At 42.4% G+C, this 25,660-nt stretch overlaps 1 protein-coding gene across 2 annotated transcripts; it reads right to left on the bottom strand.

Moving 5' to 3' along the window:
* Positions 1 to 2,312: 2,312 nt before the first annotated feature.
* Positions 2,313 to 23,688, bottom strand: LOC101936932 (sulfotransferase 6B1-like). Of its 2 annotated transcripts, XR_010599754.1 has the most exons (8): positions 23,383 to 23,688; positions 22,129 to 22,274; positions 18,328 to 18,417; positions 17,678 to 17,804; positions 16,154 to 16,248; positions 7,611 to 7,767; positions 6,005 to 6,224; positions 2,313 to 5,807 (listed from the first exon to the last, which is right to left on the bottom strand). XR_010599754.1 is itself a non-coding variant. In XM_065588949.1 (7 exons), the coding sequence occupies exons 1-7, from the start codon at positions 23,582 to 23,584 to the stop codon at positions 6,094 to 6,096; spliced, it is 948 nt and encodes a 315-aa protein (XP_065445021.1). In that variant the 5' UTR covers positions 23,585 to 23,688; the 3' UTR covers positions 2,313 to 6,093. The 2 variants fall into 2 exon arrangements, 1 of the variants encoding a protein (XP_065445021.1); XM_065588949.1 differs by having other exon boundaries at positions 2,313 to 6,224.
* Positions 23,689 to 25,660: the final 1,972 nt, after the last annotated feature.

Here is a 25,660-nt window from a genome sequence, read left to right as displayed (position 1 = left end):
TCTGGGGGGTGGTTCCCCCCTGTGCCCCCAAGGCTGTGGAGGAGATGGAGCAGTGGGGAAGGGGCATGGAATAGGGATGGGGGAAGCAGGGGTAGGGGGGGAGAGGCAGTGGGGAAGGAAGGGGATGGGATGGGGAGGAGATGGAGTGGTGGGGAAGAGGCATGGGATGGGGATGGGGGAAGTGGGGGCAGGGGGGAAGAGGCATTGGGGAAGGGCTAATGGCATTTTGAGCTGCATAAGTAGGGGCATTGCCAGGAGATCGAGGGACCTGATCATTCCCCTCTATTCGACATTGGTGAGGCCTCATCTGGAGTACTGTGTCCAGGTTTGGGCCTCACACTGCAAGAATGATGTGGAAAAATTGGAAAGAGTCCAGCGGAGGGCAACAAAAATGATTAGGGGGCTGGAGCACATAACTGGGGAGAAGCTGAGGGAACTGTGATTATTTAGTCTGCAGAAGAGAAGAATAAGGGGAGATTTGATAGCTGCTTTCAACGACCTGAAAGGGGGTTCCAAAGAGGATGGATCTAGACTGTTCTCAGTGGTACCAGATGACAGAACAAGGAGTAATAGTCTCAAGTTGCAGTGGGGGAGGTTTAGGTTGGATATTAGGAAAAACTTTTTCACTAGGAGGGTGGTGACGCACTGGAATGGGTTACCTAGGGAGGTGGTGGAATCTCCTTCCTTAGAGGTTTTTAAGGTCAGGCTTGACGAAGCCCTGGCTGGGATGATTTAGTTGGGGATTGGTCCTGCTTGACCTCCTGAGGTCCCTTCCAACCCTGATATTCTATGATTTTTTATGATTCTAAGGAAGGGGGTGGGATGGGGAGGAGATGGAGTGGTGGGGAAGGGGCATAGGATGGGGAGGAGAAGGAGATGGGGGAAGCGGGGGCAGAGGCAGTGGGGAAGGAACGGGGTGGGATGGGGAGGAGATGGAGTGGTGGGGAAGGGGCATGGGATGGGGAAGAGAAGGGGATCGGAGAAGCAGGGGCCCAGCATGCGGATCCCCTTGGCAGCAGCTGGGATTTCCCTCTTAAGCAGGCCCGTCAAACCCTCATCCTGACAAGCCCCACCTCCCCTGCTTCTGTACCACGCCCAAGAGACACCCTCCCCACTGAGCCCCAACCACCTACACCCCCACCCAAATGAACCCCACCTCCCCTGCAACCATACACCCCCCCCCCCCCGCTGAGCTCCAACCACTTTCACTTGGTCCCCCCTGCAGAATCCCATTGCTCCTGCATCTAGAACCTCCCTGTGCATCCAGATCCCCCACTGAGCTGCTTGCACCCAGACTGCCCCACACAGAACCCTCTTACCCCCATCTGGATCCCCCCACACTAAGTCCCTCTGCACTTGGATCCTGCTGCGAGACTGAGCCTCCCTGCCCACATCTGGTGTGCCTGGCACAAAAGGGGCAGGGCCCCAGGGTGTTTCTATGGCAGGCATGGCCCTTGTGCGGTGTAAGGGTCAGGTACAGCCTCACTGCCAAGTCCCTGTCCCAGGGGGGCAGGGAAGGCTGCAGGGTATTCTCCCACCTCAGTGGCCTGTGCTCCCCACTGCCATGGTGGAGCTTCCACATTTATTTATTGTAAAAAAAAAATTGCAGAATTTTAAAATATTATGCACAGAATTTGATGCAGAATTCCCTCAGGAATATGGGGCGCTGTACAGCTGCAATGATGGGACTGTGAAGGGGGTGCTGGACAGTAGGGGATCTGTGGATTGGGGAGCTGGGCAGGGGGTATGGTGTGCAGGGTGCTGTTCAGTTGTGGTGGGAGGTCAGCGGGAGAGGTCTCTGGGCAGGGGGTGCTGGGCATAGAAGGTCTGGAGGCATTACACATAGGGATCTGTGGGAGAGGTCTCTGGGCGAGGGGGCGCTGGGCATAGGGATCTGTGGGGGAAGTCTCTGAGTGAGGGGGTGCTGGGCATAAGGGCAGGGCACTGGGCCCAGGGGCAGTGTGGAAGGGGCATGCTGGCAGCACAGGGCTCAGCGGGCCAGTGTGCATCTAGCAGTTGTGGGTTTGCACACAGTGCCCTTCTGCTGGGCTGAATGGGGCCACTCCCGCTGCACTGCACTTCATTGCCCCCCACCGGCCCCTCGCCCCCCCATCAAATGCCCTATTTCCCCAATGAGGGCCCACAAATATGTTTGGCGCTGAGCCCACAAATGTTAATCTGGCCCTGGCTGTGGCCTTCTGTACTGAGCTTTCTAAATATCTGGAACTATAACGATCCCAGAGAAACACGCATTGCGCTTTGCATTCAGCAGTTCCCACCTGGGTCAAGGGAAGTTTTCAGATACTCAACAATTTTGAAAAATTTGTTTCAGGCCATTTATTTAAGTAGCTATAATATGGATTCAGGAACCCAATTTTAGGCATCCATTTGAAAACACAAAACCTTGCTCAGTGTATTGTAGTTACACTACAGTTTGCTTATGCTTTGTATATTCTTTTACACATATCAGCAACATCTTTGGTACAAGGCCAGAATGCCTTCCTTTGGAGAGGAATTTACTTCATGAAGTAAGCCTTTTCCCTATGCAGTCTAAAATTGCATTGGCTTTTTGCATGAACCATTTTGCAATACAAAGTGAGGTGCAATTTGCTGTCCATTCTCATGTATGTCTACACTGCAAGTGAAGGTGTGATTATAGCACAGGTAGACATAGTCATGGTACCTTTAATCTAGCTAGTGCTGGAAACAGCGGTATAGATGTGGTGTCACAGGCTTCAGCACAGGTTAGCAACCAGCCTACAAACCCACTGGGAATCCTGGATATGTGCTGTGGTTGTTAGCCCATGCCAAAGCCTGTGCCGTCACATTTACACAGTTACCATTACCTGGGCTAGCTAAATTAAAGCTAGCATGGAGGTGCCTACCTGTGCTACAACCACACCTTCACTTGCAGTGTACCCCAAAATCTCACACCAGGATCTATATCTTGGTTTGAAATGGCAGGCCACAGCAATTGTTAGTACAAGTATAGTCTGACACCTTGTGGTTTTACAAAACCAACTAGTGGATATTAATGATCTAACTATGTGATAATTGCTGGAGATCCAATTCTTTCTTACTTTGACTCATGCCCTGAAGTCAGTGGTACTACTCATCTGAATAAGGCAAGTAGGATTTGTCCCCCAAGGGGTGCTGGGTTTCTGGGGTTGTGTGAAAAAACAGTGCGAATCTGTGAAATAGTGTAAAGACAGTTTCTTAACTAAAGTTTGATTGTATTATAACTATAGCAGTTGCAATATCAATAGTTAAAGATGACACATAAACGTGTATAGTACTTGATGCTGATTTCACACCAATTTTATGCCGGTGTAAGGGTAGCTGTTTGAAATGCAACATAACAGGCAAGTTTGAACTAATGTTGCTATAGTGCCGATATTTCAACACGGGCCCAAAACAGACCTCACAATCTGATATAGCCATATCCCAAACTGTCACCCTCAACACCAAGCATTTCTATTAGAGTCAAGGGAAAAGCATCTAGGTACTCAGCAATTTTGAATATCAGGCCTAATTTCCAGTGCCTAAATTTGGACTTAAGAACCTAACTTTAGGCTCCTATTTTCAAAAATCTTTGAAATTTTAAACTGCTGTGTTGTTATACTGCAGTTTGGGTGAGTTCTGTTCCACTTTGTAACCCTAACTTCAAGTTAACAAAGTTTGTTTGTTTTTGTCTGTGAGTAATAAAAGAGAGCTTGTTTTTGAATAAAATGTTGTATATTGTTTAAAAATAAAGGAAAACTACATTTCCCTAATAGTATTAATATTTATTATTTATATTATGCTAGTGCCTGTAGACCCCAACCAAAATCAAGTCCCTGTATTGCTAGGTGCTGTATAAACAAAGGAAGAGACAGTTCAGTTCCTGCCCTGAAGAGCTTACAATGTAAATAGACAAGACAAACAAAGGATGGATGATAAAACAGAGGCTTGGCGAGAAGATGTAACTAGCCAAAATTCACAAAGTAGGCCAGTGGCTGAGCTGGCAGTAGACACAGGTCAACTGACTCCCAGGTTAGCACCCTAGCCAATAGACCTGAAGCAATAGCTAGCTTTTCGTTAACTATGAGTTTCTGGCTGCAGGAATAATAGAGTTCATAGTCCAGTATTTTAAAAAATGACTGCCTAGAGCTAAAGGGCACATGTCAGCTTGTTAGCTTTGGTGAACTGAACAAAATACATCAGGCTTGATTATTCATTGCCTTGCCCTTTGTCTAGTACAGTATATCTATAAACTACTGTAGTTATTTTATATACGTCATTAACTTTTTGGTCCCAGGACGGAGTACCGTATATTTTACTGCTTATGGTGTTGACTTGCATTTTTGGCTTCTGTTCTGAAAGTCAGAGGCACTTGATAGATGGGAATTGAACCATCCAAGCAACACAGCTCACAATTACATTAGGTGTTTTTTCAGAAATCTCCCATCCAGGGCCAGTGCAACCATTTAGGCGACCTAGGCGGTCACCTAGGGCGCTAGGATTTGGGGGGTGCCATTTTCTTCTGCAGCAACTGCGGAGGGGGGTAGCTGCTGCGGGGTGGGGAGGGGGGCGCCTCAGGGCAGGGGCTCAGGGATGGGGGGGCGCAGGGTGGAAGTTTCACCTAGGGCGCAAAACATCCTTCCACCGGCCCTGCTCCCATCCAAATTCTTACCAGGCCTGAATCTGTTTAGCTTCTGAGAAACTGGTGAGGTCACAACCCCTAGTGAAATAGCTGTATTTATTTCCTGCTCATAGAATCATTTATGGGAAAAATCCTACTAGCTCACCCAGTCCATCTCACTGCTGGTTCAGGATGCTTCCCTGCAATACATCTTCTGGTACTTTGTCCTATCTAGATTTAAGTGTCCCCAGATGATGAGGTTTCATTGTATGTTACACAACTTAATACACTTGTCTGTCAAGATTTTTTCCCATTCAGATTAAACTCTCCCTATTTCAGAGAGACACCTATAGTCTTGTATACCCAGGTGTTAAAAGAAAGAATTCTTCTGCCTCTGATATATTCCTCTGTTTTCTGTCAAATAGGTGTCAGCTGCTTTCTTGTCCCTACTTAGCTGCCGTTTAGCCAATCTATACATACTGGGTGAAATTCTCCACTGAATTACACCATTGAAAATCCAGAGAAATTCCATAGATTTTGGCAAAGTCAGTCCTGACTTAAACTGGTGTAACCGAGAGCATAATCTGGCTCACTCTATAAATCTTCTTTATAAATCAATCCCTCCACCCTGCTGATAATCTTTGTTGATCTTATTTGAACTGCACCTAGTTTGTCAATATCTTTCTAGCAATGAAGTTCTCAGAACTGAACACAATATTTCAGGCACAGTCAAGTAGAGCCACATAGAGGGGAAAATCACCTCTTTGTTTCATTAGGATTTTCCCTTTGTACTCTATACTCTGGCCATTCTAAGAATTTCTCTCTGACCCTCTATATCATCTCTTTGCATTTGTTGGTATTCTTGGTCCAGTATTTAAACGACTGCCTAACCTTGGCATCAGGTCAGCATGCCTGGAATATTTTTCTTGTTAATAGATTTTCTGATGAATTTTAGTGTTTAGGAAAGTTGCTGAATTTACAGCCACCGCTCTGCCACCATGTCAAGGCTGATTCTCTACTCTGGCACTTCGAGTGCAGAAGGTGGGGGCCCGCAAGGATTCTAAAAATTAATACTGACCACTCCAGGCTTATATTAAACTCCCAAGGTCACAGCTTTTCTCTGACCTTGGATGGACAGATCCTGCCACTACCCAAGTGCAAAAAACACCTTTGAAAACACAGGAAGGTGCACTTGGGAATTCCTGGATTGGATTTTTGTGTCCCTAAGAGGTTTGTGCACATGTTGGTTAATTAGCTGGTGGCAACAGCTGATTTCCTTTATTTTCTTTCTCAGCTCTTCACCAGAAGTGGGTGAGGGGTGAAAGGGCTTGAGGCTACCCCACAGGAAGGAATTCCCAAGTGCACCTTCCTGGGTTTTCAAAGGTTTTTTTTGCACTTAGATGATTTTTCCAGTGTACAAAAACAAGTGAACAAATCATACTAAGGGAAACAGATGCATTAGATTTTGCTCTTTAGGCCTTGCAATACAATCCATATTTTATCTTTTCTCCCAGTTTAGTTCCTGCTAAACACTCTTCAAATTTTCTGTCCATTTCTTTATTCTGAGCTTCAGAGAAATAGTTCTTCCAGTCACCAATAATTCCTGCAAACATTAAAAAAAAATATAAATATTTGTTAGAGAGAAAGGATCATCACTCCTTGGTTGACGTTGTAACTAGTTTTCTATTGCAAGGCTGATTTTTGCACATCACAACCTTCATTCCCCCCATCAATATCCCTAAGAATTGATCCTTTCTTCTTGTGCCTCTACATTTGAGGTTTGTGACGACAGGAGAATTTTTCAGCAATGTATGAGGTGAAGTGTAGAAGCCATTTCTAAGATGTAGGATTTTTTAAAAATACAGGTAGAGTTCTTGGTATATCTTCTTGTTTTGGTCATACCATCTCTGGCCCCAGAAACATCCTTTTTGTTATATTCAAGAGTCATTACACTCATTTACACCAGGTGTGATTTGGCCCCAAGTCAGTAGCTTTTTTTCTTGATAAGATGGCCTTCAAACTGCAAACTAAGCATGTGTCTTGTTAGTTGTGGTGCTTATTCTTAAATAAATGTAGGGGAAGACATCAGATTCTCCATGCACACTTCACCATTAGCAGCTCTGTTCTTGTGTGCCAGCCTCAGCCTGTGGCAGCCAGAGATCCTAACTCAGGGCCTGATAATGCCCCCATGATTCATAACCCACAGAGGGGAACTGCCACACACAAATCTGATGTATTCTCTGTGGAAGGTGGGGTGAACCGTCTTCATATCATCTTCCCCTTTCTCTGGAGCCCATGTGATCCACACATCTGGAGAGGTGGGCAAGTGGTGAGGCTGAGGGAGAGACAGACGTGGTCTCCCCCGCAATGGACGGGATGCAGTGAAATCCCAGTGAAAGATGATAGAGCCCCAGACTAATGTGAGCTACAGGTAACCCCACTGTATCTCGAAGTACCTTCTTGAGCTAACCAGTGGTAGTGCCAGAGTCACTGCAACAATTGTATTGGGCGATTTCAACTTCTGGACTGATTGTGGCACTTCTACGTTAGCTCAAGATTCCACAGCCACCGACGACAGCCATAGCACTGGCCCAGCAACAGTCTGGCTCAACACCTATAGTTGGATGCACTCTGGATTTTGTCTTTGGCCTGGGATTGGAGGTGGATGTTACATGCTCATCACAGTGGGGATTATCAGTGCTACTCTAGTGGCATCAGAGAGGCCTTTCCCTGGCCATCCGCCCAGCTATAAAAGGTTCCTGGATACTAGCCCAGCAAGACAGATGTCCTGAGCCACTAACCCTTGCAGAGGACTGTTCCTTCACATCACACCAGCAAGCTAGAGTTGCCAAGCCTGTGATGTTACAGATGCCCAGACTTTTACAACAGCCCTAAAAGATATGGTTGCTGGAGGCAAGACCTTATCAGAACCTGCGCCTTCACTTCAGCCAGCTACAGGTGTTGTGCTAGTGAGTTTTCAGATATGTACCTTTACGGAAGAGAATTTTCCCAAATGTTCCATGAGTTTTGGAGGATTTCTCTTTCATAGCTTTGAAGCTGCTCTTCTCTGCAACAGTCTGAATCTCTTCCTCACTCAGGAAATACCCAAAGAAGTCAGCTATTTTTTTCAGTCCTAAAGTCTGATTCTGAAAAAAAGGAAGATAAGAATGAATATTATTGAAACAACATTCCATTTGGATCTTACCTGTGGAGTGATTATAACAGTATCTCTAAAGGGTTCGTACTTTCACAGAGCAGAATTACTGTGAAAAATCTGCAACTACTTCATTTTGCATCACTGAGGAACTCTAAGAGGTGTAACTTCCAGGCAGGTTCTGTATAGCGGGCCTTATCCTGAATTCCTCACTCATGGAAGTAGGATACTTTGTCTAAATGAAGACTGGGCTCTGTGCTTTTTATATGTAGCTGTGCATACAAGTGAATAATAATAATACCTAGCACTTTTGAGCACATGATTGAGTCCAGAGAGTTTGTATCTGTTAATATTCTTAGACTTCAGGTGTGCTGAAGCAAAGGACATTGCTAAAAAATGTGTAAATAAGGATATGTCTGAATATAGAATTCTGTGCCCTTCACACACCAAGTGACGGTGCATTTTGACAGATACAACAGTGAGCAGAAAGAGCTGTTCTAAGGGGATTTGACAATAGTGGATCTAAAAATAATAAGAGGAAAACAAAGAGAATCAAATAAGGCAGCCCCTCAGAACAGCCCAGGAAACAAAATTTCCATCCCACACAAAAAAAATTGAATTTGCAGAACTTTTCATCCAGAATCAGGATGAAAGGCCAAAAATTGAAATTTTGCAATATTTTGTTTCAGAAATGCTGAAATGTTTTTATAGTGCAGTGGGTCTCAACCTTTCCAGACTACTGTACCCCTTTCAGGAGTTTGATTTGTTTTGTGTACCTCCAATTAACACCACACTTAAAAACTACTTGCTTACAAAATCAGACATAAAAATACAAAAGGGTCACAGCACTCTGTTACTGAAAAATTGCTGACTTTCTCATTTTATCATGTAATTATAAAATAAATCAATTGGAATAGAAATATTGTACTTATATTTCAGTGTATAGTATATAGAGCAGTATAAACAAGTCATTGTATGAAATTTTAGTTTGTACTGACTTTGCTAGTGCTTTTTATGTCGCCTGTTGTGAAACTAAGCAAATATCTAGGTGAATTGATGTACCCCTTGAAAGATTTCTGTGTACCCCCAGGGGTACACATACCACTGGTTGAGAACCACTGCTATAGTGGAAATGTTGTGGTGTTTCCAAAATGAAATATGATCACTGGGATACCCAGCAGATCACCTATTAGGCAGGCGGCCTGGTGAGCTGGCCAGCCAAGGAGCCCAGTAGCCCAGGGAGCTAGGGAATTAGCTGCTCAGGGAGCCTAGTAGCCCACCCGTCTGCATCCCTGAGAGACAGCCACCCAGACTTCTGGTATCTTAGCGAGCTGGGGAGCTTGTAAGCCCAGCTCTGCAACTGCTCACCAGATGGGCTGCCAAGGAGCCTGGCTGCTGAGGAACAAGGAGCCTGAAAGCTCAGGACAACCCCAGTTCCACCACTGAGGCTGCCAAGAAGCATGGGAGCAGAGAGGTGGGCAGGCGGGTGAGCTAGCAGGAAAGCAGGCAGGCAGGATGGCCAGTTGGATGGCCTGCCTGGTTTCCATTGAAAGTATTGAAGCAATCTACATCTTCCCACGGAACACGTAGAGTCCATCGAATCAGCATTTTCTGTTGGAAAGCTGACAACTTCTTAGAGAGACCGAGAAAGAGAGATTGCATTAGGATTTTTCTAAATAGATTTAGTGTGGGGCCAAGGTACCACACTGCAGGCACTGAAAAAAATTAGATCACCCTGTTTTTATTTTATTTTTTAAAATAATCTCCCATACACCTTTTCCAATTTGTAGCAAGCTTTCCAGGAAAAAAATGTACCCTGCCCTATATCACAGCTGTAAAATTTCAGGTGAATTTGTTTCAGGTTAGCAAGGTTGGGTGTCGGGATCACAATCAGACTTCAAACTGAACACAGTTTTTCCACTTAACCTATTATACAAGTGTTTAGCGTTTCCCCATGGTCACTCTCCATATGCTTTGTGATAACTGGGCATAATAGGAAGGCATGCTAAAGACAGCCTTGATTTACAAATGGAAATTATTGTTAGATGGCTTTGTGGATTTTGTCAGTGCTTTACACACTTCATAATTTAGGTTTTAATGCAATATGTAGAATACAATCCCATGCAGCTCACTCATGTGTGAGATTTGGAGAAGTCCACATTTTAGTCCACATTGGTTGCATATGGCCGTATCTTATTGTCCTCCATTTTGGCAGAATTTCCCACTAAAGACAATTATAGTTTTGACTGAGTGAGGACTGAAAAAGTTGGCCAGTTTTATAGTGAAGATGTTTGGTTTGAATTTCAGAGATGCACTGCACCCACATGCCCCAGCAAAACCAGTGGGAACTGTAGATAGAATCATAGAAGAATCATAGAATGTTAGGGTTGGAAGAGACCTCAGGAGGTCGTATTGTCCAACCCCCTGCTCAAAGCAGGACCAACACCAAACTAAATCATCCCAGCCAGGGCTTTGTCAAGCCGGGCCTTAAAAACCTCTAAGGATGGAGATTCCACCACCTCTGGAGGGAACCCATTCCAGTGCTTCACCACCCTCCTAGTGAAATAGTGTTTCCTAATATCCAACCTAGACCTCCCCACTGCAACTTGAGACTATTGCTCCTTGTTCTGTTCTCTGCCACCACTGAGAACAGCCGAGCTCCATCCTCTTTGGAACTTGTCCTTGTTGAACCTCATCAGATTTCCTTTGGCCCAATCCTCCAATTTGTCTAGGTCACTCTGGACCCTATCCCTACGCTCCAGCTTATCTACCTCTCCCCCCAGCTTAGTGTCATCCGTGAATTTGCTGAGGGTGCAATCTATCCTATCATCCAGATCATTGATAAAGATGTTGAAGAAAACCTGCCCCAGGATCAACCCCTGGGGCACTCCGCTTGATACCGGCTGCCAACTAGACATCGAGCTGTTGATCACTACCCGTTGAGCCTGACAATCTAGCCAGCTTTCTATCCACCTTATAGTCCATTCATCCAATCCATACTTTTTTAACTTGCTGGCAAGAATACTGTGGGAGACCATATGAAAAGCTTTGCTAAAGTCAAGATATATCACGTCCACTGCTTTTCCCATATCCACAGAGCCAGTTTTCTCATCATAAAAGGCAGTCAGGTTGGTTAGGCATGACTTGCCCTTGGTGAATCCATGTTGACTGTTCCTGATCACCTTCCTCTCCTCCAAGTGCTTTAAAATGGTTTCCTTGAGGACCTGCTCCATGATTTTTCCAGGATCTGAGGTGAGGTCTGTAGTTCCCCGGGTTCTCCTTCTTCCCTTTTTTAAAGATGGGCACTATATTTGCCTTTTTCCAATCGTCCAGGACCTCCCCCAATCACCATGAGTTTTCAAAGATAATGGCCAATGGCTCTTCAATCACATCAGCCAATTCCCTCAGCACCCTCGGATGCATTAGATCTGGACCCATAGACTTGTGCATGTCCAGCTTTTCTAAATAGTCCTTAACCTGTTCTTTCACCACTGAGGGCTGCTCACCTCCTCCCCATACTGTGTTGCCCAGGACAGCAGTGTGGGAGCTGACCTTGTCTGTGAAGATCAAGGCAAAAAAAGCATTGAGTACTTCAGCTTTTTCCACATCATCTGTCACTAGGTTGCCTCCCCCATTCATTAAGGTCCCACACTTTCTTTGACCTTTTTCTTGTTGCTAACATACCTGTAGAAACCCTTCTTGTTAGATGCTCAGTATTTTTTAATATTAGGCCACTGGCTCATGTTAACAGTATATGTTAAAAAAAATCTTAGGGCTAAATGAAGGCCTGGTGTAAGTGGGTGCAAATCCATTGAAAGATAATGGCGTTACACCTGCTTACAGCAAGACTGACATTGGCTCTTGGTAATGATTTCCCCATGAAGTGGGTACTATTACATGTAGGCCATATTCATTCCAAAGTCTCTTTGTTCCTAGATTCAAGTTTCTTTGGCACCTTGATGGTCACAGAGGGTGAAATTCCACCCTGCTCGGAGGTCTTGAACCCGGACTATATGACATTTGTATCCCATTTATTTCATCATAGGGTTTAAGTAGAGATGGTTAAAAAATGTCCACTGAAACGTGAAGTTTTTTTATAGAATGTGACTTTTTGATTAAATTTTCATTAAAATTTTGTTTTTGTCAGTTTCTGTAAAAAAAAAAAAAAAATTCTCCCAGTTTTTGGGGGGTTCATTTTTCAAGAAAAACTAAAAAAATATATATATATAGTCTCACAGAAACAAAACAAAAATAATGGTTTCCATTGAAAATTTTCACAGGGGTGTGTATGTGTTAAAACAATTCGTTCCTTTCCAGCTCTGTATTTAAGTGAGACTGAAGTGGTATATAGGCCTTGCATGGGCTTAACATTAACGTTAACATTAACATTAGCTATGCACTATTTCGGTATGAAGTAAAGATTCCTTTAAACAGCATTAACCTCACCCAGTGTTTTCCCCAGAAATTGAAATTGGGGGGGTGTTCAAATTTACAGGGGGTGGGTCAGAGCTGATGAGGGGTGAGACTGTCAGGGTGAAGGTGGGCTGTATGGCACCAGAGTAAAAACTGAAAAATGTTTTATGACCATTTTATTAGATTTAACTCATGTTTTAAAATCATCACACAAATTAAAGTTGGCTACTCAAGCCTTCTATGAAGCACTACATCTACATCCTTCTTGGTTTCTTGTTATAATTTTGCACAACTCTGTTAATGAACTTCTTAAATACAATGCGTTCATCTTTGGTGGCTTTTCGTATGTCCGGTACTTCCATTCCTTCAATTGATATGCTCATTAGTTCATTCACATGATCAGGCAGAAGGCAACTTCTTTCAGAACACAAATTCTATTCAATGAGGAAAAAGAACACTCAACTGTAGCTGTTGTGACTGGGAGTAGCAAGAGATGAATTCCTACTTCTTTTATCCCAGGAAACATAGCATAAAGATCGGGTCGAGCTACTAGTGATGATAAAAAAAAAAGTTGAAGTCAAATCTTCATTCATTCGTTGTATAATATTCCACTCTGTGTTCAAATTCTCTATTTTGTCCTGAGCACATGGAAGCTCCATTGCTGGTAGTGCCTCACTCCATTCAACTGTCTGTGTTTTATAGGCCAGGGTTCTGTAAAAGCTACATAGAGGTTGAGTAGAATCTAGAAGTCACTGTTGTAGATTTTTAAGAATCAAGTCTGTGTACTTCTTCAGTTGTCTTAAACACTTCTTGTCCTCTTCACTTAAGGATTCAATATAAATGCCTTCATTAGTCAACTTCTGGACTGAAGTCTTTGCTTCTTCCAGTACTTTTTCAATGGATAGCTCTCTGATTGATCCAAATGTAGGTTCAAATGCTGGACAAAGATTTACTAGTGTTGTAGCAGATGCCTGGATGGCATTGTTTAATGACCCAAATGGTTTCAACAGTTGACTTACAAGAGAGAGAATGGCAATAGTCTTCTCTGAACGTAGTAGCAAAAGTAATCCACCAGCCTCACTACTTAGATCCATCCCATCTTGGTAGATACTTTCCAAAGTCAGTAATAATGGCTGGAGTAATTTTAAGACAATAGCCAAGGATCGCTCATGAGAAAGCCAGAGAGTTTTCCCAGATTGGACTAATTTGAACTTCAGTCCCAGTATATCTTCTATATTTTCCAAGATATTCAGTCTTTTTGGACCCTTGCTGAAAAAAATATAATGAAGATATTAAATTTATAGCTTTTTTAATGTCTTTTGAAGAGTCTGCAGCTCATACTAGCACTAGTTGGAGTAGATGGCCTCTGCAGTGTGTATAGGAGAGATTAGGTTTACACTTTTCTCTGACCAACGCTTATACTCCACCATGTCTTCCAGAGAAGTTTGCAGCTCCATCAAATTCACAAACAGCCATCTGGTTTGGGTTCAACTGACAAGCATTTAACTCTTCTAAGATGTGGGTTGTCACAGATGCAGCCGATGTGTCTTCTATAACTTGAACATCTAGAAATGCATCTACTGGCCTACCACTGACATCAAGATAACGTACACAATGACTTAATACTTGATGACCATTTGCATCAGTGCATTCATCAGCCATGTATGCAAATTTTTTGAATGTGGTGAGAGAGTTCTTCACATTTTCAACTGTTGAGTCTTTCACTGTTGCACCACATGCTTCTAGCCAGTCAGTTGAGTTTCTTGCAGAAAGATAGTGAGCATTTGCTGGTCTTGTTCGGAACCAGTATTCAACTTCAGGATGAACAAGTAACAATGCACTTCACATTGGCCTCCAGTTTGTAGTGTGTGGTATGTCTTGCTTAAATAGAAAGTAGGATGCCACAGCCATGTTTGTTCGCATGAACTGTGTTGTGTCTCCAGCATTCTTAACAGCCTCATTAACACTCACCGGTGTTGTCCTTGGTCAGTGGAGACTGAGTTCAGAGGTGCTTTCACATGAGTTCACCTCCCAGGTGGGGGGCAAGAAGGCACCTTGCTCGTTCCTCCAGCTGCTCACTGTTTGCTCTGGCCACTGTTCACTCCATTGCTCAATTGCCAATGGCCCTGTGCCATCACCTTCTGCTGCCACCTGCCATGGTGGATTTCAACAGCTTCCACCCCACCATCAACCTCAGCCTGGACCAATCTACACGGGAGGTCCACTTCCTAGACACCACCATACAAATAAGCGATGGCCACATTAACACCACCCTATACCGAAAACCCACCAACCGCTACGCATACCTTCATGCCTCCAGCTTCCACCACACGATCCATCGTCTACAGCCAAGCACTGAGGTACAATCGCATCTGCTCCAACCCCTCAGACAGAGACCAACACCTACAAGATTTTCACCAAGCATTCTCAAAACTACGATACCCACACAAGGAAATAAAGAAACAAATCCACAGAGCCAGACGTGTACCCAGAAGCCTCCTGCTACAAGACAGGCCCAAAAGAGAAACCAACAGAACTCCACTGGCCATCACCTACAGTCCTCAGCTTAAACCTCTCCAACGCATCATCAGTGATCTACAACCCATCCTGGACAATGATCCCTCACTTTCACAGACCTTGGGAGGCAGGCCAGTCCTCGCCCACAGACAGCCTGCCAACCTTAAGCATATTCTCACCAGCAACCACGCACCGCACCATAACAACTCTAACTCAGGAACCAACCCATTCGACAAACCTCGATGCCAACTCTGCACACATATCTACACCAGCAACACCATCACAGGACCTAACCAGATCAGCTATAACATCACCGGCTCATTCACCTGCACGTCCACCAATGTTATATATGCCATCATATGTCAGCAATGCCCCTCTGCTATGTACATTGGCCAAACTGGACTGTCACTATGCAAGAAGATAAATGGACACAAGTCAGATATCAGGAATGGCAATATACAAAAACCTGTAGGAGAACACTTCAACCTCCCTGGCCACACAATAGCAGATGTAAAGGTAGCCATCTTACAGCAAAAAAAACTTCAGGACCAGTCTCCAAAGAGAAACTGCTGAGCTCCAGTTAATTTGCAAATTTGACACCATCAGATCAGGATTAAACAAAGACTGTGAATGGCTATCCAACTACAGAAGCAGTTTCTCCTCCCTTGGTGTTCACACCTCAACTGCTAGCAGAGCACCTCACCCTCCCTGATTGAACTAACCTCATTATCTCCATACTGATTTATACCTGCCTCTGGAGATTTCCATTACTTGCATCTGAAGAAGTGAGGTTCTTACCCACGAAAGCTTATGCTCCCAATACTTCTGTTAGTCTTAAAGGTGCCACAGGACTCTCTGTTGCTTTTTACAGATTCAGACTAACACGGCTACCCCCTGATACTCAATCAACACAGGCTAAGTACAGTTCTACTGCCCTTTACTCATACAATAAAAATAACATTTCGTTACCCCTGCCCCCTCGCATTCAAGTGATTTGTAACCCAACCAAAATCTATCACTTGGGCAACACAGCTCTGTTTGCTGGATACCTAGGTAGATTAGGTGTGAATGTAAATACAATCTGGTCTTGAAGCGTTTCCCCCCAGCTCATCACTAGCTGTCAGGGAGAGCTCATTTAGACTTACAAATCATAGTTTGAAATGATTAGGTTGGCCAACAGCACCGACATGAATGCATTGACATTGTCATAAAAAACAAAAGCTATATAAGGAAGCTAGTCTATGTTTATACTTTTCAAATCTATTATACTTTTTCAGATACATGTATTTTATCATACACTTTATATGCTTTTAAAGTGTGTATTAATGTTTCAATTTCAATTCAAACTTCCAAACAATCACTAAATTGGCAACACTGCATATAACTAGTTCACTAAACTGGGGGGTGGGTGTTGGGGAATTTCAGGGGGGGGGTTCAGGGAAATCCACCTCTTTCAGCTCTTCATAGGTTATCGCCATAACATTTTCATCATCCATATGCTTGTTCCATTCAACTAAATAATCAAAATAGGAGCCCCGGGACACTGGAGGAAAAAAAACAGAAAAACAGAATCAGTCAATAATAATGAGGTAAAGATTAATTGCGACAGGGGACATGGACTGCTTTTATAGGCTTAGGCTGACTTCTTGGTATCAGACAGTGTTTTGAGGTGAGGACTACAGTAATGCATTTTGCCACTGCTCTTCTGAACAGGAGCCATAAGTGTTCCTTCCATATGATGGCTAGTACTGGCCACTAATGGAGGAGCACATATCTGCTAGGTGGAAAGGACTAAACACCCTTTTAACTACCTTAGGGACATAGCGTAGATTTTAGAAGCTGGAAAGCTAGCCAGCTGAACATTCCAGTGCAATCCTGTCTGACTGCTGGCTGGGTTGAAAAGGAGGCTCTCCTTTGCACTGATCCCAACTACAACTGAGTGAGTGATGGATTTTTTTGGTTCAGACAGTGAACTAAAAAATTCAAAAAAGAATCTTGTTTGATTTGAACCAATGACAATGTTTAAATTTTTTTGTTGAATCAAAAAAGTAGAAAAAAATTGGTTTAGAAGCAACCAAAATGTTTCACTTGACTCCAAACAAATTTTATTTTGAATTATTCACTTTGATTCAGACGTTTTAGGTGCTTTTCACCCTTTTTTGTGGTAATTTAAAAGTGAAGTGCCATTTTGAATAGAAAAGTTGAACAAAATATTTCAAACTGAAAAGGTCAAAATGAAACGATTCAGATTGATTGAAACAAAATGTTTCCTCTGTTTAGGACTTTTGTTTCTAAAATTAGAAAATTTCTAAAATTACAAAATTTAATTTCTAAAATTTAGTTTCAAAGAAAATTATTTATCAAATTCAACCTGAAATCGGCAAACATTTTTGGCCCCGCAAAAACAATTGGTTGAAAACATTTTGCTCATCTCTATTCCCAAGAATTTTAGCCTTCGATCCAGTAAATGAATTCAGCTTATGCATCGATTAGCAGAAAGAAAAGTTATAGGGTGTTGTTTTGAGTGGGAATATTGGGTTTGGATTTCTAGGCTAGCATGCTTATGTCTATTTTAATAAGTATTAGCATAGTTGGTAATATAATTCATATTTAATTTCCTAAATATGTGTTTCAGATTATATAAGATTCAGGGTAATGGTGGTCAGATTATATAAGATTCAGGGTAATGGTGGTCAGGCCATAAAAGCTTACATGACTTATTCAAGATCACAGAGGGAGTCAGTGTCAGTGAATAAATTATCTCTTGATTTCAGGGGTCAGTCTGATTTCAATTACATCATTTATAAATCTAGAATAACTTTAAGACCAAGAAGCTTTTCTTGAATTATAACAATACAACTGAGATCAGAATCTGCCCTACGTCTTCCTGAATCCCAGTGCCCAGTTTTGCCAATGCACTAATTAATCAGAGTAGCTAAAAAAAAAAAAAAAAACAGAAAAACAGAGTGTACTTTTTCCATGCATAAAAGCTGCAAAATACTCATCCCATGAGCCAAAGGAGGGAAGTGTAGGCATATTGTTGTGAAAATGGAAGTAAGATACAGCAGTGTCTTTTGGACTTCGAACTAGCAGCAGTATCTAAAAAACATAAGTAAATGAATTATTTGTTTAAAGGTTGAAAGTTAATACAAAAAAGTTTGTACTTTTCCTAGCACACTGAGCACTATGGTAATACAAATAATTAACAATAATTAGGTAAGAAAAAGTTTATATTTGTTTAACAATCACAGCATCAGTAGATTCAGTTTAATTAATTTTGCCTTATTTGAAAAATAAGGAATGGCAAAGCTCATTAGCAGGATATTTCTGCTGAAATGATAGCAGAGAAACAGTAAACATTTAAATTGTCAGCATTAGGTTTCAGTATTCATGCTGAATGGGGCCAGTTTACTTCCAACCTAAAGCTATTCTTTCAGCTGTTTGCCATCCCAGTACATAACACTGTATCAGTTCACATGCAGAAATCTTCTCTCACAACCATAAAACCTAGATGGAATCATAGAAAACACAAGGCCCTGCATATAACATAGAGGAAATCCAAACGGGTCTGAAAATGCCATTACAGTGGGTATTTTCTACAATACTGTAAATGAGGACTCACCTTGGCCTTGCTTTTGAAAATAGATTTTGGCAGGACTTGAGGAGGAAGATGTGTTATTATGATTCTTCTGAAAGGTAATTCCTTCATCCTCTTTAAATAAAATTGGAAAGAAACATAGAATTAAATAGCCTCTTTAATAGAATTTTATCATTTTAAGAACTATCTGTTTTTAAAAAAGTAGACTTAGCAGAAAATAATATTTCTTTCCTGCCAATCCAGAGGGTGACTATTTCACTACCATTAACATACGGCAGAATCTAAGACTAATTAGCATTAATTTTTCCAAGGCTTTCTTGAATCTCTCATTTTTTTCAAACTTTAACTATCATGCTCCCAATTATTAATGTTCCTTTAATTCCCTCTAATGAATGTGGCCCCATGTATGTTGCTCCTCCAGAGGAAATACTGTGCAAGACCCTATTCTAACAGTATTTCCAGCCTGACTAGAAATAGGGGGCCTGTTCTTTTGAGATGTCCAGCTGAGTTTAGGCAGAACCAGTGATACAGTCATTATCTAATGGCTGACAATAAGCACTTCTCCAGGACCTCTTAGACATTCAGATAAACAGAACTAGCAAAACACTCTGCAATAGCATGACTCCCAGTAAGGGTGCATCTGGTGGCTTTGTGCCCTAGCAGATGGATAAAGCAGTACTGGTATTCAGGAGACCTGAGTGTTTGTGTGCAAGTCATTTCTCCACTCTGTGCCTCAGTTTTACCTTCTGTAAAAGGGGGATAATGATACTTACCTCCTTTGTAGCTTTGCGAGCTACTGGTTAAAAGTGCTATATAAAAGCATGGTATTATTATGCCTGTCTAATCAGTATCTTTCTATAGTTCCAAAAAGACAGGTCACCGTGTCACAAAAATCAGCATCATAGCTAGGGCCCTACCAAATTTATGGTCCATTTTGGTCAATTTCACAGTCATACAATTTTAAAAATCATAAATTTCATGATTTCATCTATTTAAATCTGAAATTTCCCTATGTTCTAATTGTAGGGGGTGGTGACCCAAAAAGGAGTTGTGGGGGGGTTGCAAGGTTATTGTAGGGTGGGTTGCAGTAATGCTACCCTTACTTCTGCACTGCTGCTGGTGGCAGCGCTGCCTTCAGAGCAGGGCAGCTGGAGAGCGGTGGCTGCGGGCTGGGATCCCAGCTCTGAAGGCAGAGCTGCCGCTAGCTACAGCACAGAAGTGAGGATCGCATGGTATGATATTGCCACCCTTATTTCTACATTGCTGCTAGTGGGATGCTGCCTTCAGAGCTGGGTGCCCGGCCAACAGCCACCACTGTCTGGCCACCCAGCTCTGAAGGCAGTGCAGAAGTAAGCGCAACCCCCCTAAAATAACCTTGGAAACACACACACACACCACCGCAACTCCCTTTTGGGTCAGGACCCCCAATTTGAGAAACGCTGGTCTCCACCGTGAAATCTGTATAATATAGGGTAAAAGCACACAAAAGACCAGATTTAATGGGGGGAGACCAGATTTCACGGTCCAAGACAGGTTTTTCATGGCCGTGAATTTGGTAGGGCCCACGCACAGCTCTGTCTAATTGTCCTTAGAGATGGGAAATCCAGTTCAGACAGAGTAAAAACAACCTAAATCTTGAATCAAAACAATTTTTTTTTTCAGTTTGATAAAGTGAAATGCAAGGGGTGGCTAAAGCATAGTACTGGTAGTCCGAAGACCTGGGTTCTTCCCTTTCTGGCTCCATCACAGACTTCCCATGCTACCACTTTCCGATAAAGGAGAGACAATGTGGCAGTGGGAGGAGGAGCATTACTTGAAGACTAGTGAGCTGATGTTGGGAGTGTTTTGGATGGATGAGAGAAGGAAAGGTGGAGAAGGATGGAATATGGGAAATGGGAAAGTCGAAGGGGGAAAGAAGTGGATTTTTCAAAACAATTCCGATTAATCTGAATGAGCATCTAATGGACCTGGAGACAGGATGATGTCCCTGCTACTGGAGCAGAGCCTTCTAGGTCAGGGTTTGAGATGCATTGACAGGACAGGGTGAAGATGTTTGCATTGCTTGTGTTATGAGAGCTTTTGGGCCAAACAGAGGGCCCTATAAGATGAAGTCATCGATATGACCCCTTTCTCAGGCAATAAAATCAGTTACTTGCAGAAATGATAAAATAAAAGCACACACAAATTCTGTCTACAGGGAGCGTATATGACATATCAATCGGCTGTTCAGCAGCTGCAGATTCCGTGAGCTTTGTACTGGTGTTAGAGGTTGTTCATCTAGGATTAATCACTTATCTCTTGAATTTTTGCTCCTGTTGATCTCTATATTTGACAGTGAATGAAACTTCTCCTTATGACATGGGAAGTAATATTTGTCCAGTAATTGTTATTCATTCATGCTCCGACTATTCCTTTTTATTTACTCATTGACCTGCACATGTATCCCTAATGTTTGGGCGTTTTTGCCCATTGACACCTCAGAAAATCCACAGAACGAGAGAAAGCATAGATCCAAATATCTCTGCTGCAGTTCTGGCTTCCCACCAGATTTATGGACTGGTCATGTTGCCAGCCAGGGGCAGCTCCAGGCAACAGCGCAGTAATCAGGTGCTTGGGGCGGCCAACGGAAAGGGGCAGCATGTCCGGCTCTTCGGCAGCAATTCCGCAGCGAGTTCCTTGATCCCAGAGGTAAGGCCAAATTGCCACCGAAGAATGAAGTGGCAGTAGTAGAGCTGCTGCCCATTGTGGCTTTTTTCAATCGCGGCTTCTTCTTTTTTTTTCCGCCGCTGCCAGCAGTAGATACGCAGAAGCAGGAAGGGGTTCAGGGGCAGGTCCACCCAGATAGTTGATATGGTCCCTCAGTTTCACCATATGTGTCCCCAAAAGGATCAGTGTTCCCTTCACACCCCTCCCCGCCCTCACTCTTGGGCAGATTACTACTGCTGTCTTCTGTGGGAGAGCTGTGCATGGGCCTAGGGTTAGCACCCTGCTGTGTTTACCCCCTCAGTCTGCTCTCAGTTTTGGCCCTAACACCATTCAGGGTTATCTAATGTCCTTTTCCTGCAATAGATGAATGCAATACCAAATCTTGATCTTGCCTCTCTGTGAGTGTGGAGCGCTTCAACAGCTCTATGGCCCATCTAGATCTGCGGAACAGTGAAGAGATTGAAAGGGGAAGACCCTCAAGGGCAGCAGCCATAGAACTATTCCCTACTACCTTTTTCTCCAAAGGCAGAGTCTGAGTGCTCTCCCATTGCCTCCCCCAGTAACTCTGAAATAAGGGGAGGGATCTCTCCAGCTGAGTGAAATCCTGGGAAACCATGATGCAGAAAATCAACCCTGGAACTGACTGAGAATTTAAAAAGGAGCTGTTAGTAACCAGAATGGGAGACTCCTAGGTCAAAGACTACTAGGCCATTTTCCTATCATGTAAAATTAAATGGAGAAGGGGTAACAGAAACTCCTAGTCCCATTCACAATTGCTTGTTTTGGAGTGGAGGGTCTCAAATCCCTCCTCTACACATAGTCAGCTCTATGGGGACAGTAGTAGGGCAAAAGAGAGGGAGAGCGACAGATCAGGATTTAAGGAAACCCAGTGGTGTGGAGGTCATTTTCATGAATTCTCCACCCCTTGTCTGAACTTCCATGGTTTCCAGTCATGGACTGGCTAAGCAAATGCACTGCACCCTGATTGTGCTGACCTGATCACACCTTGGGGGAAGTAAGAGTTCTCCATAGTCTGTAAAATTCAGTCATTACATTTTATCAATTCTTAAATATGTCAAACAGTTCATATTAACATTTCTAATATCATCCCATGCTGACCTTAAATTTCTCTGGATCCCCAAATTCTAGACGTGGAAATACAGATAATTCATTTGTAATATTAATTCTCTCATTAATTTCCTCCTCTGTATATTTTGCAGCTGTAATTTCCAAGTCATGTAGGACTTGATCAAGCCAGTTAGTACCTGAAACAAAAGAGAAACTGGTTTAAAGACTATGGAAGTGAAAATTGTCACAACAAGTGTTGAATGTATTTAGTTGCAAATACCTGTGTATGATATCAATTACTGTGCAAGAAAAAAACATTAACATTCATGGATAGTAGCTAACTAATCTGAAATCTTACTTTGATACAGGAATATTTTCCTGTTGTATATGACACAAGCTATGAGTGAACAGAAGTGTCATATAATTGGGCCAAGTAATCTGTCAACAAACAGGAACAGTCCTGTTTGTGAAGCTCATAGTTCTTTATGACAAACCATTACGTTATAATTCACTAAATTAAAAACCATGTTCTCTGGGTGAATTCATGTCACAGATAAATGTAGTCACCACCATTGTCACTGACTAGGCTCCTACTTGCCAATCCAGGGTAAGCCATTAGCACTAGCTTGACCAAAAGCCAAATATACAATAATGGCTTCTAAAAAGAAGAAATCAATTTGGGGGAAATGGACAGAAACACTTGTGATCACAGTTATGTGAAATCTGGATACCCTCATATCTCTGAGTCACATTGTGCTTTTTCTCACATCTCAGTTGTGTAAATTTGGAATCATTCCATTGGCTTCAATTGAGTGTTTGCAAATTTACAGCAGTGCAACTGACAGCAGAATTTGATCCAATTTTTCCATGTGAGACTTGCTGAATTAATAAGTGAAGGAATTGTTTTTCGAACCACCAGCCCTTCAAAGTCAGTCAAGCTGTCTTCTTCTCAGCTCATTCATCATCACAATGCAAAATATTAGTAAAGGTTTGTCGTCTGCATTGAATCAGATCTACAATGAGACACAAGAATATTTTCTCTAAACTGATAAACACTGAACATATATAGTTACTTAAAATGTAAATAGTCAAAGGCAGAAGAAAGAAATTGACAGTTATTAATGGCTGAAATTATTCTTCTCACCTTATTCATCTGAACAATCCCTAATACAATATCTTTATGATGGACAGTATTTACTATAAACTGCAGCCATGTATAATCATTGCATTAAATACTGCCTAATCATTCATAACTACTGTATAACATTTCACATTTAGTTTTTGTAACAAGCTAGCAATAGTCACCACTTTTAGGGTATGCCGCTAGGATCACATCGTCACTCCTGGCTTCAAAAGAATCAAGAACTTGCAACGTTTCCTGGTTGCAAAAAGCAGCAGGGCACAAAATTCCCTTATAGGAAAATAGCAGGTCTTCAGGGGCTCCCTTTTCACTATCAGCCAATGCCTTATCCAGATATTCAACTACAGTCTTCCTGCTCTTATCCATGTTTGTGAAACTCTCTATTCAGAGAGACTGAAACACAGGCTGACTTTTAGCGAAATAATTGTGGTAGTGATATATGGTGTAATTTAATGGTGAATGACACTTCCTCAGGCATGAAGGTAAAAGTTACTGATTAATTTGGAGTGTTTGAGATTGAAAGGGGCTGTGGCCTTGTGTACTGAGCTTTCTAGATATCTGGAACTATAAGCATCCCAGAGAAACACACACTGCACTTTGCATTCAGCAGTTCCCACCTGAGTCAAGGGAAGTCTTCAGATACTCAACAATTTTGAAAATCAGGCCATTTATTTAAGTAGCTATAATATGGATTGAGGATACCATTTGAAAACACAAATCCTTGCTCAGTATATTATAGTTACACTACAGTTTTCTTATGCTTCATATAATCTTTTACACATATCAGCTACCTGTGCTACAACCACACCTTGACTTGCAGTGTACCCCAAAATCTCACGCCAGGATCTATATTTTGGTTTGAAACGGCTGGCCACAGCAATTTAGTACAAGTATAGTCTGACACCTAGTGGTTTAACAAAAAGAACTAGTGGATAAAATTAGTGATATAACTAAGGCCTGGTCTACACTGCGGGGGGGGAGGATCGATCTAAGATACGCAAATTCAGCTACGAGAATAGCGTAGCTGAAGTCGACGTATCTTAGATCAACATAGAATCACTTATTTCGCATCCTCGCGGTGCGGGATCGATGGCCGCTGCTCCCCCATCGACTCCGCTTCCGCCTCTTGCCATGGTGGAGTTCCGGAGTCAACGGCAGAGCGATCAGGGATCCATTTATCCGCGTCTACACTAGACTCAATAAATCGATCCCCGATAGATAGATCACTACCCGCTGATCCGGCAGGTAGTGTAGACGTACCCTAAGTGATAATTGCTGGAGATCCAATTCTTACTTACCTTGAATCATGCCCTGAAGTCAGTGGTACTACTCATCTGAATAAGGCAAGTAGGATTTGTCCCCCAAGGGGTTCTGGGTTTCTAGGGTTGTGTGAAAAAACAGTGCGAATCTGTGAAATAGTGTAAAGACTGTTTCTTAACTAAAGTTTGATTGTATTATAACTATAGCAGTTGGAATATCAATAGTTAAAGATGACACATAAATGCGTATAGTGCTTGAGGCTGATCTCACACCACTTTTATGCCGGAGTAAGGGTAGCTGTTTGAAATGCAACATAACAGGCAAGTTTGAACTAATTTAGCTATAGTGTCAATATTTCAACACTGGCCAAAAACACACTTCACAATTTGATATAGCCATATCCCAAACTGTCCCCCTCAACACCAAGCATTTCTCATTAGAGTCAAGGGAAGAGCATCTCGGTACTCAGAATTTTGAATATCAGGCCTAATTTCCAATGCCTAAATTTGGACTTAAGAACCTAACTTTAGGCTCCTATTTTCAAAAATCTTGGAAATTTTAAACTGCTGTGTTGTTATACTGCAGTTTGACTGAGTTCTGTTCCACTTTGTAACCCTAACTTCAATTTAACAAAGTTTGTTTGTTTTTGTCTGTGAATAATAAAAGAAAGCTTGTCTTTGAATAAAATGTTTTATATTGTTTAAAAATAAACGAAGAACTACATTTTCTAAATAGTATTAATATTTATTATTTATATTATACTAGTGCCGGAAGGCCCCAACCAAAATCAAGTCCCTGTATTGCTAGGTGCTGTATAAACAAAGGAAGAGACAGTTCAGTTCCTGCCCTGAAGAGCTTACAATGTAAATAGACAAGACAAACAAAGGATGGATGATAAAACAGAGGTTTGGCGAGAAGTAACTTGCCAAAATTCACAAAGTAGGCCAGTGGCTGAGCTGGCAGTAGACACGGGTCAACTGACTCCCAGGTTAGCACCCTAGCCAATAGACCTGAAGCAATAGCTAGCTTTTCGTTAACGATGAGTTTCTGGCTGCAGGAATAATAGAGTTCATAGTCCAGTATTTTAAAAAATGACTGCCCAGAGCTAAAGGGCACATGTCAGCTTGTTAGCTTTGCTGAACTGAACAAAATACATCAGGCTTGATTATTCACTGCCTTGCC

The sequence above is a fragment of the Chrysemys picta genome, chromosome 3 (assembly GCF_011386835.1).
Source record: "Chrysemys picta bellii isolate R12L10 chromosome 3, ASM1138683v2, whole genome shotgun sequence".
Taxonomy (NCBI): Eukaryota; Metazoa; Chordata; order Testudines; family Emydidae; genus Chrysemys; species Chrysemys picta.
This window is presented reverse-complemented; position numbering and strand designations above follow the sequence as displayed.

What these genes read in the sequence shown, in the direction of transcription:
- LOC101936932 (XM_065588949.1), bottom strand. Translation starts at nt 23,584, where the DNA reads ATGGATAAGAGCAGGAAGACTGTAGTTGAATATCTGGATAAGGCATTG. An exon ending in TTTTCAAAAGCAAGGCCAAG is followed by an intron (nt 17,805 to 18,327) that starts GTGAGTCCTCAT and finishes TATGTTTTTTAG; the next exon opens with ATACTGCTGCTAGTTCGAAG. An exon ending in CCTATGAAGAGCTGAAAGAG is followed by an intron (nt 7,768 to 16,153) that starts GTGGATTTCCCT and finishes CCTTTTTTTCAG; the next exon opens with AATCAGACTTTAGGACTGAA.